The sequence below is a fragment of the Lagopus leucura genome, unplaced genomic scaffold (assembly GCF_019238085.1).
Source record: "Lagopus leucura isolate 7727_CA_CO unplaced genomic scaffold, USGS_WTPT01 Super-Scaffold_100157, whole genome shotgun sequence".
Taxonomy (NCBI): Eukaryota; Metazoa; Chordata; class Aves; order Galliformes; family Phasianidae; genus Lagopus; species Lagopus leucura.
This window is the reverse complement of record NW_024962334.1, coordinates 9,851,421-9,869,418: the sequence shown is the minus strand read 5'-3', so window position 1 is coordinate 9,869,418 and position 17,998 is coordinate 9,851,421. Positions and strand designations below refer to the sequence as shown.

At 43.1% G+C, this 17,998-nt stretch overlaps 1 protein-coding gene across 2 annotated transcripts in view; it reads right to left on the bottom strand.

The window, feature by feature from the left end:
* Positions 1-17,998, bottom strand: part of CPNE4 (copine 4) — a 214,328-nt gene that overhangs the window by 45,479 nt on the left and 150,851 nt on the right. For both annotated transcript variants that reach the window (XM_042888597.1, XM_042888598.1), the window contains exon 8: positions 853-951. In XM_042888597.1, the coding sequence (XP_042744531.1) occupies positions 853-951 (99 nt within the window). The remainder of the gene's footprint in view (positions 1-852; positions 952-17,998) is intronic.

Below are 17,998 nucleotides of genomic sequence, written 5' to 3'. Positions count from 1 at the left end.
CAACTAGCATTTCTTGACCTAAGGAACAGCCTGACTACAACACCTACCAAACACTTTCTGACCCTTTGCTATATAATGCGAAGCCCAGACGAAGTTTATTGGTGTTTAGTTTTGAGATCACCATGAAGCAGTGACTGCAAATAGGAGTAGATTAGAAAGACAACATTTTAAATTTCCCCACAGAAAATTTTTCAAAACACCTTCAGGGTTAAGCAATAAGAAAAAACAATTTCTGGAATTACATATGCCAAATCATTTATCGTATTCAATAATTACCATCAACTTCAATTTTAAAAGATCTGGCTGACATAAAGAAGGGAAATTATTAATAAGCTAACACTTTTATTTTCCCTTAGGACTGTAATTTATGAGACATTTAAGAAATAAATTAGGTCCATCCTGATGGGATCAAGTTAGAGCTGGTACCAAATCATGCAGCACATGAGAAATAAAGAAAAATGGAGAAAACTGGAGAATGACCCTCATCCAATAAAGGACTAGAGGCCAGCTGGGGAATTCTTTGAGTACCTTGTGCCTATGCTTTAGCATAACAGCAAAGCATCCAATAGAAACTATGTGCTAGGATCAAACAAAACAAATATTTGCAGAAATACCTGTGAAGTATGAACTTCAGAAAGTCTCATCATTTGAGATACAGAGCTACAAGATCGGCTGCTTTCTGCATTTTTGGATTATCATGTAATAACAGTAAAATATACAGGAGATAAACAGAACAAATACACTTCCAAGAAAAAAAAAAAAAAGAGGCATTTTAATTTGCATAAGAAATGCATCAGGAACATTGATGCTCAAAGCTTATATACTGACAGTGCTTGAGTGGTTTCCACCTACCTGTCTCCCTTCCATAGCCCCTCGCATTTCCTTGAAAGTTGAGCTAAATTCTCCAATAAAGTCATGTTTTCCATTGGAATCCCAGTCCCAAACTATGCACTGGAGAGATAAAGGGCAAAGAAAATAAGAGCACATTTTTCTTAAAAATTAAACAAACAAATAAATAAATTTACTGAAAAAAAAAAAAAAGCCCACACAGAAATTATGATATGCATACAATAGAACTGTACTGTGTGTTATCTAGAACAAAATCACAGGCGATATTAAAAATGTTCTGTCCAGATAAAAATCAAATGACTAGCAGAATCTCAACACAGCTTGCAACTGACAGCTGTGTATTATGGAGTTGGCTGATGAAAGCAAGTTCATACATTACAGAAAGAAAAGATTCATCTTTTAGCTAGGTGTAAAAACACAAGAAACTATCTATGTACATTTTCATGTCCATGTTCAAATGGTTTCCCCATTTAGGATCAACATACCTCACTAAAGTGCTTTATAAATATCAATCCCTATTCAGAGCACTAGCTGCTGTGGTCATGATTTCACAGAATCATAGAATGGCCTGGGTTGAAAAGGACCTCAACAATCCCCTGCTGTGGGGAAGGTTGCCAACCACCAGACCAGGCGGCCCAGAGCCACAACCACATCGGCCTTCAGTGCCTCCAGGGATGGGGCATCCACAACCACTCTGCAAAACCTGTTCCAGAGCGTCACCACCCTCTGTGTGAAAAAATTCATCCAAATATCTAACCTAAATCTCCCCCTGTCTTAGTTTAAAACCATTCCCTCTTGTCCTATCAATATCAACCAGTGTAAACAGTTGTTCCTCCTCCTGCTTATACACTCCCTACAAGTACTGTAAGGCCACAGTGAGCTCCCCCCAAAGCCTTTTTTTCCCCAAGCTAAACAAGCCAAGTTCTCTCAACCCTTCTTCATATGAGAGGTCCAGACCTCTGATCATCTTAGTGGCCTTCCTCTGGACCATTTCCAACAGCTCTGCAGCTTTCCTGTGCTGGGGTTCCCAAACATGGACACAGAACTTCAGATAGGGCCTCACTACAGCAATACTCACTCACCATTAAGAACCCCTGCCAAAAACAATATATACCTGCTGCACGTGCAAAAGCACACAAAAAAGTCAACAGAGTTTTAGAAAAGGAAAGAATAAAAGTGGAAATGGGTAATAAGCAAAACTTGTCACAATATCCATTTGTTGCAGTCATTGCTACCAGTGCAACACACAAACCAAATGCTTCTGTCACTATCTGAACAGGCAGAAATGATGCAAACACTACAGAAGTAGTGCAGTGAGTGTCTCCAAAAAAAAAAAAAAAAAGCAGCTATGGAACCTCCCCACTCTAAATACACGCAGGACACCAGCCGTGGTAGACCACAGCAGCAGAAGTTTATTTTGACACTGTAAAGCCTGACACAAATCTCCTACTGTTGTGGTTTGGTGATTTTTTGATGTCAGTATTCCACATCAGAACATCACGTGGACCAGGGGGAGTTAAAGTTCTGGTCCCATTTACTGCCTCGTATGGGCAGTTTGAGTATCCTGAGGAGAGGGGAGGGGCGGCATCCCCGCAGGACCTGGCGGGAAGAGGAAGCGAGGTGAAGCTCCGGAGGACCCCAGGTCCGCCTCTCCTTCCTGCCCCGGCTCAGCCGTCTCAGCTCGCCGCGGAGCAAAGCACGTGCTTTCCCTCGCACCGCCGTGGTTTGACTCGCACTTTGCATACTCTCGTCTCTCTCATTTTGTTCCATTTGGTTACATTCAATAAATTATCGTTCCTCCTCAGATCGCTGCCGTTGTGTTTTCTCTTCGTTAAAACTATCTGCTAGCTCTCTGCCCTTCCCCCTCTCCCGGAGCGCACGCGGCCCGGGGCCGGCCAGGTCGCGCGGCAAGCCGTTAGTACAGCTTCGTTGTTTTCTCCTTTCCCCGGGGCCTGTGCCCCCTGTCACGGACTTAGATCTAGGGATAAGCCCGGGACACTTTGTGGGGCTAGACAAGACGGGGGCAGTTAGGGCAGTTAGAGACGGGTGGGACGACGCACCGGGTTGCCCCTGCCGACACCACAGTGATGTCACGCCGGGGTCCCGGCCACGGCAACCAGCCCTCAAAACCAAAACACACCTCTTCCCTGCTTGCCCTTGTAAGGCTCTGCAGGTGAAGAGGGGGCACCGAAGGCCAGCCTTGTTGCTGCTGCTTGGCCCCACTTCTAAAAATAGAACAAGCAGCCTTTAGAATGAAAACCATGGCTCACCACGCTGGTGGCACCACACCAATGACCAGCACCCAGCACGAGGAGATCAGTGAGCTGTGCGTGCTGCTCATGAGGCTCTGCATCACCACCAAGCAGGTAAATACTAAGGACTGCCAACGACAAAGGGCAGAAACCCAAGCCGTGTGAACCGGTGAGACAAACTGTGATCTGCTGGTCATGGATGTGACCCATTCAAGCGTGTGACAACTGAGCTACATGTGGATCAGAGTCAGCTCGGCCAGGGGCTGGTAGATAGGGATGGGGAACAGAATAGGCCCTGCATCATCCACAATGGCACCCTCACTAAGTTTGCAGGCGACACCAAGTTGGGAGGGAGTGCTGATCTGCCAGGGGGGAGAAAGGCACTACAGAGGGACCTGCAGAGACCGGATCGATGGGCCAGGGTAAACCCTATGAGTTTCAACAGGGCCAAGGGTGGGGCCCTGCATTTTGGTCACAACCAACCCAGGCAGCCCCACTGCCTGGAAAGCTGCCTGATGGAAAGGCACCTTGCTGTACTGATGGACAGTCAGCTGAATACGAGACAGCAGAGCGCCCAGGTGGCCCAGAAGGACAAAGGCACCAGTGAGGCCCCACCTCAAGTACTGTGTTCAGTTTTGGGCACCTGTTTGGGTACAGAAAGGACACTGAGGTGCTGCAGCAGGTCCAAAGAAGGGCAACAAGGCTGGTGAAGGGCTTGGAGAGTATGCCCTACGAGCAGCAACTAGAGGAACTGGGGCTGTTTAGCCTGGGGAAGAGGAGGCTGAGAGGAGACCCTATTGCTCTCTTTAAAAACCTCAAAGGTGACTGCAGAGAGAGAGGGGCTGGTCTTTCCTCACTGCTGACAGGATGAGGGGAAATGGCCTCAAGTCGTGCCAGGGGACGTTTAAGTTGAATATCAGGAAAATCAACTTTACATAAAGGGTGGTTAAGCACTGCAATAGGCTCCACAGGGAGGTGGTTGAGTCACCATCCCTGGATGTGACTAAAAACCATTTGGATGTGGTGCTCAGGGACATGACTGAGCCGAGGGTTGTTAGAGGTAGGGTAGTATGGTTAGGTTGCGGTTGGATTTGATGATCTTTAAGGCATTTTCCAACCTGAGCAATGCAATGATTCTATGATTCCAGGCTCCAGAGGGAAGAGAGCAATCAAAAGAAAAATGCCATATAAAGAGCCATTCTATATACAAAACAGCAGATCAACCATTGGGAGATAAAAGCCAACATCCATGTCCACCTGTGAATGGGAAGTGTAAGAACCTCACAGACAGACAGCAGTTTTGTGAATCTCTGCCAGAGGCCAAGAAGATCTGCAGAGCCTTGCCTGTACAACCAGCGTCTCTGCCCGCAAAAAGTCTTCCAAACAACAATGCAAGTGGGAGAAAGCAGGCTCAGCTGAGCTCTGCTCCAGCCCTGACTTCGGCTGAGCAGCAGTGCCCACCCAAACCGCCGCTGCAAAGAAAGGATGAGGCCGACAAACCATCAGGCAAACGAAAATGCAAAACAAAACATCTGGACCTGCACAGAATAAAGAGATCATTCTTTGCCATGGATGACCCCTTTGATGTGGGCGACACACAAGACCTGGTTGCGCTACCGAACAAAATGATGAAACAAGGAGAGCCCAGACTCTGTGGGAAAGAACAGCGCAATATTATTTCTATGTTTTAAAACTGCATACTGGATACTAACTGAATACTTCCCTTCAACTTGGAGTTACCTGCAGAGTTACCAAGGGTGCACTCAATACCCTCATCATCATCAAAGATATTCAACAGGATGGGCCCCAGTACCGACCCCAGGGAACATTGCTCCTGACCAGTTTCCAGATGGATTTAAGTCCATTCACCGCCAAACTGGCACAGTGAACAGCCAAAACGAGCAAAATGTTCCACTGTTTACAGCATTACTTGCTGCAACTTGCAGCTGGTAAGGCTCTGCAGGTGAAAAGGGTGGACCAAAGGTGCCGCATTTTATAATATTTGGCTTCAGGCCAGCAGACTCACCTGCCCAGCAAAGTGCAGGGAGTGGACCCCAGCCCGTGCCAGCCTTTGCAATGAAGGACACCGCTCACAACGCTGGTGGCACAGCTCCAACTTCCAGCACCCTGCACAATGAAATCAGCGAGCTGTGCATGCTGCTCATGCAGCTCTGCATCACCACCAAGCAGGTAAATACTAAGGACTGCCAACGACAAAGGGCAGAAACCCAAGCCATGTGAACCGGTGAGACAAACTGTGACCTGCTGGTCATGGATGTGACCCATTCAAGCGTGTGACAACTGAGCCACATGTGGATCAGAGTCAGCTCGGCCAGGGGCTGGTAGATGGGGATGGGGAACAGAATAGGCCCTGCATCATCCACGATGATGTGGTTTTGGACCTGCTCCAAAAGCTGGACACTCCCACATCCACAGGGCCAGATGGACTGCACCCAAGAGTGCTCACGGAGTTTGTGGGTGTGCTTGCCAAGCCACTCTCCATCATCCTTCCACAGTCCGGGCTAACCAGGAATGTCCCGGTGGACTGGAGATTGGCAAACGTGACGGCCAGTCACAAGTGCCGTCCCCCCGGGCTTGGTGCTGGGGACGCTTCTATTTCACGTCTTCAGTCATGACCTATAGCTGGGAGGCAGTGTTGATCTGCCAGATGGGAGAAAGGCACAACAGAGGAACCTAGAGAGACCAGATCGTTGGGCCAGGGTAAACTCCATGAGTTTCAACAGGGGCAAGCATCGGATCCTGCATTTTGGTCACAACCAACCCAGGCAGCCCTACATGCTGGGTGAGCAGTGGCTGGAAAGCTGCCTGACAGAAGGGCAACAAGCCTTGTGAAGGGCTTGGAGAATATGCCCTATGGGGTATGACTGAATGAACTGGGCTTTTTTAGCCTGGGGAAGAGGAAGCCTAGGGGAGACCTTACTGCCCTCTTCCAATACCTCAAAGGTAATCGCGGTGAGAGCGGGGCTGGTCTCACTGCTGACAAGGAGAGAGGAAATGGCCTCAAGTTGTCCCAGGAGGGAGTTTTGGTTGAACATCAGGAAAAACCTCTTTACAGAAAGGGTGGTTAAGCACTGTAATAGGCTCCCCAGGCAGGGAGGTGGTTGAGTCACCATCCATGCATGTGTTTAAAAACCATTTGGATGTGGTGCTCAGGGACATGATTGAGAGGAGGGTTGTTAGACTTAGGGTAGTATGGTTAGGTTGTGGTTGGACTCAATCATCTTTAAGGTCTTTTCCAACCTGAGCAATTCTATGATGCTATCATTCTAGGAGCAGCAGGCGATGCCACGTGCAGCGATGCCCTTCTCTGAGCTACCAGTAGCACCAGGACATATCCAACAACATCGCTGTCCACCCCGGACAAGAAGCGTAAGCACTGCAGTGTGAGACTGCAGAACGGTGGCAACCAAATGGAGAACTCCATAGGCAAACGGCAGGATGGATTCATACCAGAGGCCAAGAAGAGGTGCAGAGACTTACCAGAATCACCAGCCCCTCTGCACACAAAAAGCCTTTTATCTAGCAACCCAAACGGGAATGAGAAAAAACAAGCTCGGCCGAGCTGTGCTCAAGCCCCAAGTTTGGCTGCCCAGCAGCACAAAACTCAAGAAAGCTGCAAGACAGACAGCCCAAACAAACAGAAGTTCCAACCTGAACCGGTGCTGCAAAAACAGGCTGAGGGCCAGAAACCATCAGGCAAACGTAAATGTAAAACAAAACATCTCAATATGCAGGGAAGAAAGAGATCATTCTTTGCTATGGATGACCCGTTTGACATCGAAGATACTCAAGATATGGTCGCACTGCCAAAAAAAGTGATGAAGCAAGCAGAGCCCGCTCTGCACCGTGGCTCCTTGCCCACCAAATCCTAACAGCAGAACCTGCACCAGCAGCTGCAGCAGCCCCCCTCGCTGCCGACCATCCAGCCTGCTGTGCTGCAGGTGGACAGCCCTGCCAGAACATGCCACCTGAGGCCCACTCCATCCATCTGACAACAATGTGGGACCTCAGGCCTCCCAGTTGCTCTCATATTAGCAAGGACCCCCGTTTGAGAACTTTCCAGGAACTGTTACACTCCGTTTAAGCCTTTTAGATATTAATGTTAATAGTTTTATGTTGTTTCTTTATTGTAATGTTTGTTCTAGAGTTACTTCATTAGGTATGTTTTCCAATGCAATTGTTTCTGCAAATAAAAGACACTGTTACATATGAAAATGTCTTTCCTTTAGATAAGAAAGCTGAATTCTGGTTGGATGGATTCTCTTTTTCCGGGCTATTTTTACAAAATTGTTCTGTTTCATTAAATGCACACAGGCTCTAGTATAAGTCTGTTATTACTTGCAATTTCTTTCCTGCTTTAGGGAACGCATCCGCACACGGGCTTTGCTTCATGCAAAGCACAGGTTACACAGAACGTACTTCTCGTGGGTGATGGAAACAAAGTCACGTGGTTTGCTTGGCAGAGAGACAGGATTCGGTGAGGTACTTGGTGATATTACTGTTGTTGTTCTCAATACAATAATTAAAAATAAGATTGCTGAATCAGACGATTTCAGTGATCTTTGCCTACCTTAAGAATTCCATGATTCTTAAGGATTATACAACCAGCAAGAAGTGGCTGGAGAAACCTCACCAATGTGGGAGACGATGCTTCTAGGAAATGTGAAGCACACCTGCAGGTTCGGGGTCCTGGCAGACAAGGGGAGCCTGACCAGCACTGAAGACTGGGGCAACAACACACTGGCTGAGCATCTCAGCTTCTTCCATGTCTGTGGAAGCCAGTTCTCCATTCCCATTCATCAGAGGGGGAACGCTCTCTTTGGCCTGCCTCCTCCTGCCCACATGCCTGTAGAACCCCTTCTTGTTCTTTTTCACATCTCTTGCCAAGTTCAGCTCCATCTGGGCCTCCAATCTTAATCTCTCTAATGCTCTCCTCTGCTGCTCAACAGTGACTAGTAAAGCCGAATCCTGCTGGTAGTCATTCATGAATTCATGCATAAATATCAATATCTCAGCGCCTTTGAGCTGTGAGAATTTTATTTTACAGATACAGCTAAATAAAATTCATCTAGGCAAGACAAAGTACAGAGCAGTAACTATAAGTCTTGATAAATATAATTTTTAGAACAAGCCCAAAAGCAATAAGGCAAGTTACAATATCAAAGAACAGAATCCTAAATTCAACCTCATGGTTTCCCTAGCTAAAGCCTGCATACACTGACAGAATCAGAAGTCCTTACATCTGGATAGCAAGCCATTATTTTCCTTGTTTTTTTCCACAAGCAGAATTGCCTCAAGGCCATCTCTGCTGTCACACGAGGAATACTGCAGATCTGCACGGGTGTGGGATGAAAGACTGGGTCAGCAGAGAGACAGAGAAGCTCTCTGCTATGAAAGGCAGGCATGACCTGCATTACTAGTTGTGATGGGGCTCCAACAGTGTGGTACCAGGCTTAGGGACAGTCAGTTTTATCAAGCCCCACCTGAGCCAGGCTCACTGCTTTACAACCCGCTGCTGCTGATTGTACAACTTGAGAAGAAGACAGCTTTGCTGCTCAGAGAGTTGTCAGACTGAAGCAAGTTGAAGTTTGCTTTGTTTAAAGAGTGCTCTGAATTCACCCAGAAGGGAACTGAAGTTGCTGACTCTCAACTGGATCTTGAGAGTCAAGCATGCACTGGCATTGATTTCAGTGAAAAAGATTTGCATGTTCTCTGGCTACACTACCTGGCCAACCTTTTAGCGTGTCTTCATTTACACTGAATAGTACAAAGTAGGTATCTCATCACTGCTGCCAATCCTTTTTCACTGAATCATCAAACCAGCGGTTTGTAAATGAACTCTGATGGTGTGGGACACAAAAGAAAGCTTGAGGCATGAGCAAAACGCCCAAATTCTTTCAGGAAGAGCAAAAGGACAAGAGAACTACCGAACAAGAACTGAACTTACATCAAGTGGGTTGTCACACATCATTAACAAAATGCAATCACAGCCAAAAGCTAATAAGCAACCTCTTCTGTACAAAATGCCTATGTAAGATGCCTCAACGTGATGCAAAGGAGGGTATTTAATCTGTATATCTAAGCCAGTTTACTGAATTTAGAATGCTTTAAGAGCTCAGGTACCTCAGTCCCCTTCGTAGAAAGAACACAGCTGGTGATATCAGTGAATTGATACTCCAGGATTTCTCCAGGCAGTGTACCACCACCCACATTATCATTTCAGTCCCCTCTTCTATAAGGACCATAGCCTTTTTTTGAACTTTCAGCACCATTCCACTTTTCCTCAGGAAGAGACCTCGTTTGATGCAAGTACAATTTCTCTGTTTCTTGCAGAAGATGTGCAGCAGTGCTACAAAGGGCTGCTCACAGGGAAAGAGTCCAAGCCTATGTCATATTGCTCCAGATGTTAATCAGCTGAAATAGCTCACTGGTCAGGCACAAACCAGGCTCCCTATTGCTTTACTGTTCAATTATCCAAAATTTACTGTTAATACTGTTATTAATACTTAATACTGTTCAATTATCCAAAATTTTGTTTACTTTTCTTTACACAGGGAACGTAACAGAAAACAAAACCATCTCCAGATCAAAAAGACATTTTTGCCTAAGACATGTAGTTCCTTTTTAATTGGTTTGACATCAGAGGCGAGAGGGGGACAGAGGCAGGGAGAGGCATTCCTGTGTGTGCTCATTTATAGACTAAATTTTATACAATAGTAGAGTCAAATGAGAAGGGGCTTTGGGATCTGCTGGTGGTAGCATTACCTGGAACAAAATTAAACACTATTTCTACCACTCATAGCCTGGGTGAATTCTTTTGATGAGATTTTCATTAAAAATCATTATGTCCTAATTAAAAATTGAACTAACAAGAAAGGAAAACAAGAAAAAGTTATTCAGTTCACACAAATAATAAAAATGAAAGTGCATCTGTTTCATACAGCTTGAGATGGCTTCATTTTTTCTTTCTGTAAAATTTCCTGCTAATGTAAGTTAATCAATTTTCATTGAAAGTACTTTCTAAATTTTCCTTGAAAAAATGGATTTCAAAGATGAAGCATGACCTAAGAAGATACTGTCTGTAATGATTGTGCAAATCATCTAAGCTCCTGGAGGCAACACTAAGTGAATGATTTGTCAAAAATGTCCTAGCAAAATCAATATAAATGTGGAAAAAGTATATTTTCTAGTAATGATGGCTACTTTTCAACATTTTTCAAAAAATAGCTATTTCACCCTGGGAAAAAAAAACAAACTTTTTGTGAATTTTTCAATGAACTTTACTTTTCAGGCTCTATCTTAATAAAGAGACGAAAAGACCCAAGGTGAACGGAGACCTCCAGCAAAAGGTGCTTTCAAAAATTTCTGCTGGAATTCTATGTCTTATGAGTAAGGAAAAGTTCAACTGCTGATTTGTGCTTCAAATTTTAACTAGAAATGAGCAGAGTTAAATTACATTTAAAATGCCGTCCCAAACAGCCTGTTTGTTTCAAGCTTGAGGTTTGATAACTCCAGTTTTCAGAAAGCCAGCTGCTACTTTAATCTTTTTACTGGCTTCATGTAAAAGGCAGCCATTGACAGTACTGTGCCAGTGCCATTTGCACAATTACAGCTAAGGGAGAAGGGGCGCTCTGCAAATACAACCCCTTACAACTTGCTTTTTTCAGAGTTTCACGTTTTGCCACAGAAATTATTTGTTATTCTCTCAAAAACGTTTTGCACACGTGAATAATTCTACATTTCAGTCATATGTGAAAAATATTTCAGAAATACACTGGAAGTTCTTATAAAAGCCTGTTCAGACAGACAAAAGAAGGAGGGAAGCACTGTTGAAAAGTATTCAGAATCAAGACCAGACGTGGCAATCAAAGGATTACTTCCCTATGAAATATTTACAAGCTTTTTTTTTTAGGCAGCCCTATGTGCTTTTCAAAACAAATCCTCCATAAATAATCCTTTTTCTCTAGGTAAACCTTGATGTATTATTTGGCTCTACCCGCTTACTGGTGTCTTAAGCAGACAATTAATAGTGTACTTACACTGTACGAAAGGTCTCATTATTTAAGGAGAGCTTCCATATATTTAATTCTAAACACTGTTAAATTGGTGCTCAGATAACTGATGAAAGAAGTCAGTCTTCTACCCACTGGTTACAAGTTCAAATTCAGAGAACAAAAACTTCTGTCTAATCTACCTATTCTATTCTGTCTATTCCACCCCTACATGGGGGTGGAATATTGCTAACTGGAAAGATGGACATCATCACCCATGCCTACATGGTCCTCCCTCACTCCCTAAGGTATCTGCTGTGGCAGAGAGGGGGAACACTGCTTCAAGATCTCTCAAGAAGCAGCACTGTAATTGATTCAACCAGCAGATCTGGTAAATAAGGCCACCAAAGAATCCATCCTGGTTATCCACACCTTCATTCCTTCAGCTTCCAGGCTGAAATAGATCTTTCTTACTGACGAGAAGAAGAGGAAGGGTACATTTTAGGAAGAAAAAAATCTCTTGGATGGATGCAAGTGGAAATTATTCTGATTTTATTTCTACCTAGCCTTCTCATCAAGTCTAGTTATTGGCAATACTCTCACTACAAAGAGAATTTCTGAGAAAAATATTATTGGCACAGGTTACTCCGGCTTCATTTCCTAGCCTTGGTACCTCTGTGCGAGCAATAACTCCCTTCCACATGTTTAATTTTAGTTCACAAAATATCATTTGGACTTTATTTACCATCCTTTAGTTGCAGCCAGTGATGACCTGTGATTTGATGACGTTAAGAAAAAAACAATTTCCTAATTCAGTGACTTCAACAGAATAAGACATCTTTCTTTGATAATTCATAGCAAAATTAGTATTTTCCACCTCAGATTTTGACATATGATCCAAACTCAAACTTCATTTTTTAAGGTTTAATCTCTGTGACATAAGTCAAGTCCACAGAGTGGTGTTTTAAGTCTCATTATGAGAGTTAGACTGTGTTTTCACTGAGCAAAACATGTTCTGAAGGTTAGTTTTTAATAGGTTGGCAGTGAGCCTCATGACTAAACTCTATCTGGAGGTAGCTCACAGCCAGATCACGAAAATGTACTTCCTGAAAATAATCCATTTGATTTTCCCTCAGCGTGCCAGACACTGCAGATTACAGAATGCAAAGAAAAAACACGCCAAAAAACTAGAAAATTCCCAGTCTTGCAAGCCTGAGTTTATTTGTCCAGCTGTGCTTAAGCTCGAAGTCCAAAAATGACTGTTCATGTTGGCATGATTTGTGCTGGCATTACCTTGATGGAGAGATACAGCATGGGAACATCCTCAACCTAAAGCTAAACCTAACTTGGGACGAAATTTGGGTGGGTGAAAAGACCAAATGCCCACTCTCCAGCAGTCTTATCCCAGCAGAAGGGCAAAAAGAGCCAAAAAGGCAGCAGCCCAAGCATCCGGAGGAGGATGAATATGAGGCTTCTTAGCCTGATCTGGTTCCAATGCAGATGAGATCCCAGCTCACAACTGCTGGAAAAGGATTTATCGTGTGGTGTTACTTCAATATCTACAGGACACCTTTGAAGGAAGAGAATTATATTTGTTCATTAAATGCCTGCAGTCCCTAACTAGGTTACAGGACCACAGTATATGAAAAGTGGTTTAATTCTGAACACAAGTTGTTGTGGATGGCTTTTCCTTACACTTCTGTGAAAGGGGGGGGGCAAAATCCTGAGGCAAAGTGACCTGCTGGACTTCTATAGTCACCCCAAGCTGCAGCTTCTGCAAGGTGGTATAAGGCTACAAACAAAATCATCTTTGGTTCATTCTTCAGGATCAAAAAACCAAAAATCTCAGAAAGGCCTCGCAGAGAAGGTGAAAAAGTCTCAGAAAAAAAGCCAACAAAACATTTACTTGATCATCAAAGTGATTTTTCTGGAACAGTCTGTCTCAACAGGTTTATTATTTCTTGATAACAAAGTAAACTGTCTACTGAACCTCCCTGAAGTATATACACCCCATTTGGAATACTTCAAAGAAGGGCTTTTTATAGGAAGGTCTTTACCTGCTACCTATTTTTTCTCCCCCACTTGGGTCTGACAAAAGCTATGTAAAATTTTCAGTATTAAAGCTAAAGCACTTCATGTTATCTTATTTCTGTATTCAAGATGTTTCAAGGATTAATTCTTCATTGCTCACATCACAAACCTGGGTTACGCATTGGAGAATAACTGAATTTTTTTTTCTGCTTTCTATGATATTCCTGAGTTTGTTTTTTTCACCCCAGCTGGCCATCACTTAGTTTTCTCTTTTCAATGGCTGTGCTATATTGTAAATAAATAATAATTTATTGTAAATAAATTGTAAATAATTGTATATAAACTTTTTTCATGGCTCATTTCAGATTTCCTCTGAAGATGGGCTCCAGTGAGAACAGAGTGTGGCAGCAGAAACGAACTGACAGTAGACAAGCATAGCCTTAGTTAAAATCCCAGCTTTGTTACAGGCATTTGTTAGGAGATGTTTCCTATTGCCTTCAAAAGGTGCCAGGGTTTCATCAATACCACAGTGCCTTGCTTCTTGACATAGGCAGTGGTGACAGACGTGTATCAGAAGTTAATAGGATTGTACTGTTTTCAGATACTTTGCCTACTGACACAGATGAGACTTGAGACAATACTCACTGACAGCTTCCTCTTCGTTAATGGGAAATGATTCAACGTTCCTTTTCACGAGTTACCATAAATACAACATCTAAGACAACAGTCAAAACACAAAGAAAAATAATGCTACTTTGGATCTAAGCTCACATGAAGTTTGGTTTCAAAATTATCTACCTTGGAGGGAGGAGAGAAAGGAAGGTAAATCCACAGTTTTCTACTAAGGTCCTCTGATACTACATCAGTTATTGACAGCAGCGATACAAGACTTGCCTGAGCATACTTCACTTCTTGCCAAATGAAAAAAGGGACCTTTTACAGAACTGCCATTATCACATCCACCTCTCTATACCACAAGGGATTTGAGCACATTGGCAGGGATCACTGGATATTGTCTCTTCTTGACAGATCACAGTAGGTAAGAAGAAGCAGGGTCACTTCAAAATCAATTAGTTATAAAACGTAGCCTGCTGACTACCCTTTTTTACAGGGGTGTGTAGGAGCCTCAGACACAGATCTTTCACCCTATTGTGTGTGTACAAATGCACCCTAGATATATTCTCCTGAAACAGAGAAATGTGCTAAAAAAAAGTTGCATCATTTGAGGGATGACTTACAATTAGATTTTTAATGACTGCAGGTTTCAGTGGTGGCAAGAAGATAAACAACTACTTTGCAGGAACACTTACGCAACAAAATCCTCAGGGTACACAGAAGAAACTGCACAGTTACTAAACAGGTTTAGCATGGACATGAATACAAACTCAGATTTGCACACTGGCCTAAAAGAAGTGTCTGTGTAGTTGTACTGCCTACATATTAGACACTACAATTTCTTTATGTTAAGGATAAAGAACTCTGTGTTAATTACAACATTCCTTTTCTCTACTTCCTCATTCAAAACAACAGTAGTAACATAATACACAACCCAGAAATTGAATAATAATTTTTAAGTAGCCTGTTTGTGCTTGCAAAAATATAGTTGTCTAACAGATGAAACTGCAGTCTGTAGCATCTTTAAGGCAAATACAAAACAGTGGCAGTCCAGCTGCATCAACAAGATTTCACTTTTTGAGCCTATGCCTTTGTCCAAGCAGGCCATACTATAATGTATAACTGTAACAGTTAATAAAAACAAAAACAATAGCAAAACAGCAAAAACTTATGTGCAAACACTGTTCTGAGGCTCCTTTAGCGCTTCATCAGTGAGGTTAGGAATACTTCTCATGTAATTTTCTCCAAGAGTATCCATCCTCAATCCTCAAGCTGTCCTGTCCTCCAGCAAAAAAATCTCTTTCAAAAGCAGAACTGATAAATTCACTTACTGACATGGTCGTACCTTCCCCCGTTAGCAACATGAATCTGAGACTCATGCCCACCCAGCAAACAGTTCCTTGCTTACCAAAAAAGCAATGCTCATCACCGATGTTCTCTGATACACATACTGGAGAAGCTGCAGGCACATCAGTGAAATTTATCACAATTCGTGCACAATCAATAATCTCTCAGACAGAACAGGACTCCATCCAGTTCCAATTGTGTATTCTTAGTTCCTAAAAGACTCAAATCAGCTTTATTTTGTTCACTGGAAGTCAGCAGATAAAATTCAACCATTGTCTTACATCTAGAGCAGGAAAGGAGGTTGATGACAGTTGGCAGAAGGAGTACAAAATGTTCTTCCCCACCAGAGCAGCACAAATCTGTCCCCAAACACTACTTGCAATAATGAGGACTGTTTACACAAAGTGACTGATTACACTGTTCTTTCTGTTGTCAATCAGTGAGGGAGTTAATTACACATGTCTCTTGGATGTCATTGCAAGCGAATGACCTGGCAAACAGCACTGGGTTTGATGGCCCTGAACTGGTCACTCTATTCAGTGGATGAAACAGCCATAGAGGTGGATCTTCCCCGTTTGGGATAATTTATAAATTAAAGATGAGCAGAGGGTTCAAACACAGAGTTTTTAATATAATCTGGACAAGAAATCAATTAATAAGCTCAAAGCAATTCAGACTGTTTACTAGAATGATATTCTAAACCATGTTTCCTGAGGAAAATAAAAAAAATTGAAATACTCAAAATTTCTAGATTAAATAGATAACCATTGCATAAGCCACTATAACTGAAATAGCTAAAATAGAGAGGTTGAGCTTAAAGGTTAAGCCTAAGTTTATCTTAAGGGTGAAAGCCTGGGAGAATAAAGGTCTTCTCATATTCACTCACATGCAGGATCTTAAAAATTCGTTCTCATGAAACATCACATCAACAGTCATCATTGGTTGTAAGGGGTCTCATTTCAGGTTTTGGTTTTTTTTTTTGTTTGTTTCATTTCAGGACTTTTTGTGCTGCTGTTCCGAAATTCAGTTACTGCCCTCATACAAACACACAGGTATACTGAGGATTCACCTTGATGCATCTCCAGTTAATTCGTGCACAGATTATGAACCAGCCTCTTTTAGTACTGCTCTTAAGTTTATTTTCTGGACAGTTTTGTTCTTTGTCCTACTCAAGTTTAGTGTTGAATTAATCTCCTTCACAGACACTGGAAGCATCTCAGTGCAGAATCTAAGCCACTGCACTGCCACAAGCTCCCTCAGCAGCGCATCATCAAAGACTTCCAGTAAGAGTTATATTAAGATCACGACATGGTGTCTGGATCTTTCAAAAGAGATTATATGCTAGCTAAATAGCAGATATTTTCCTGTTTCTTGGAAGCTTACAAGCTAAAAGCATGGAACAGACAGTAACAGTCTTGATACACAGGATAGCTTTCACATAATTATTCAGATTGCTGTTTTTTGTACACACAGTAATGTAATTTCTGTTTTTTCTTCCTGTTTTACGTAGAAAATAGATTATATTTACTGCCTGCCTAAAAGTAAGCAGGCTTCCTTTGTCTATTTGTTTTCATCTTGTATCCATTGAAGTGTTTTACTAATATTTCCCATAATTAAGAGTTCTCACTAACTACTCCTAACTCTCTTGGTTTGTCTCTTCCCTTAAGAAAACTTTCGACAAGGCTACATGGAAACTTGAGAGTAAGCTCATAGGGAGAGCTGGCACATGGACAGGGAGTTCCTGTGTTTCCAATCACTACTCCTGCTTCCAACATCTTTTGAGAACTGGGAAGGCACAGCCTGGAAACCAACCCACAGTGCCCAGCACCACAGTTGTGTTGCACGACTAGCAGACCTGAAGGTTTTAGCATAGTGTAGCACAGCACAGCACAGTTCAGTCAGACAGAACAAACAAAAACCATCAGGTCCAGCTGCCTGACCAAGCCAGCGCTAACCAAAAGCTAAGGCATGTTACTGAGGACGTTGTCCAAATGCCTCTTGAGCACTGAAAGGCACAGAACATCAACCACTTCTTTAGGAATTTCCAGTATTTGATCACCTTCATGGTAAATGTCTCCTAATGCCCACTGTAATCCTCCCCTTGGCACAGCTCTGTGCCATTCCCATTCTGCCAGGAGATTCGAGCACCTCTCTCTGCTTCCCCACCTCAGGGAGCTGCAGTGAGGCCACCTCTTAGTGTCCTCTTCTCCTGGGCAACCCAAGCATTCTCAGTCATTCTCAGTCATTTTCAGTCATTCAGCAGCCTCTTTTGGAAGAATATTTTTGTAAAGACAGGAACATGGAGGGAAGGGAGAAAAAGCGTGGTAGCAAATAGGCCAAGGAAAGCAGAACCCCTGAAGGTTCCATATGGGTGAAATGATGTAGAAAAGGAGATGAAATCCTGAGTGGTATAACAGATATTACAGGAATTTATACAGCATTGAGTTAAGAAAGATACCTTCCCAGTGGAACGCACGGGACTTTGCAGAATATGTGTAGGTCACTCTGAAAGTAATGCTTCTATTTATTCCAATGGAAACTATAACAAAGAGCACAAAAACACTATTTGATAGAGTGAATTCTCAGCTACAAAACACTGTTCCTCAACACAGGCACCACCATTAGCTATGCATTTTCACCAGTGATGAACAAGAGTCATCAGATGGAAGCGCATTCTGTCACACATGATTTTGGCAAAAGATCCTATGTGATGCACTATGGCTGGCACTGCTGTTACTTGACTGATCAGTGAGTTTGTGACAGCATGAAGGCCACTTTCCAGATTTAGGATGGGATTGAAGCTTGCTGCAGAAAACTCTGCTACAACTTCAAGTGCTGTTGCTGCAGCTGGAACATGCTAGAACACTCCTTTAAAGGCCAAGAGAGCTCCTT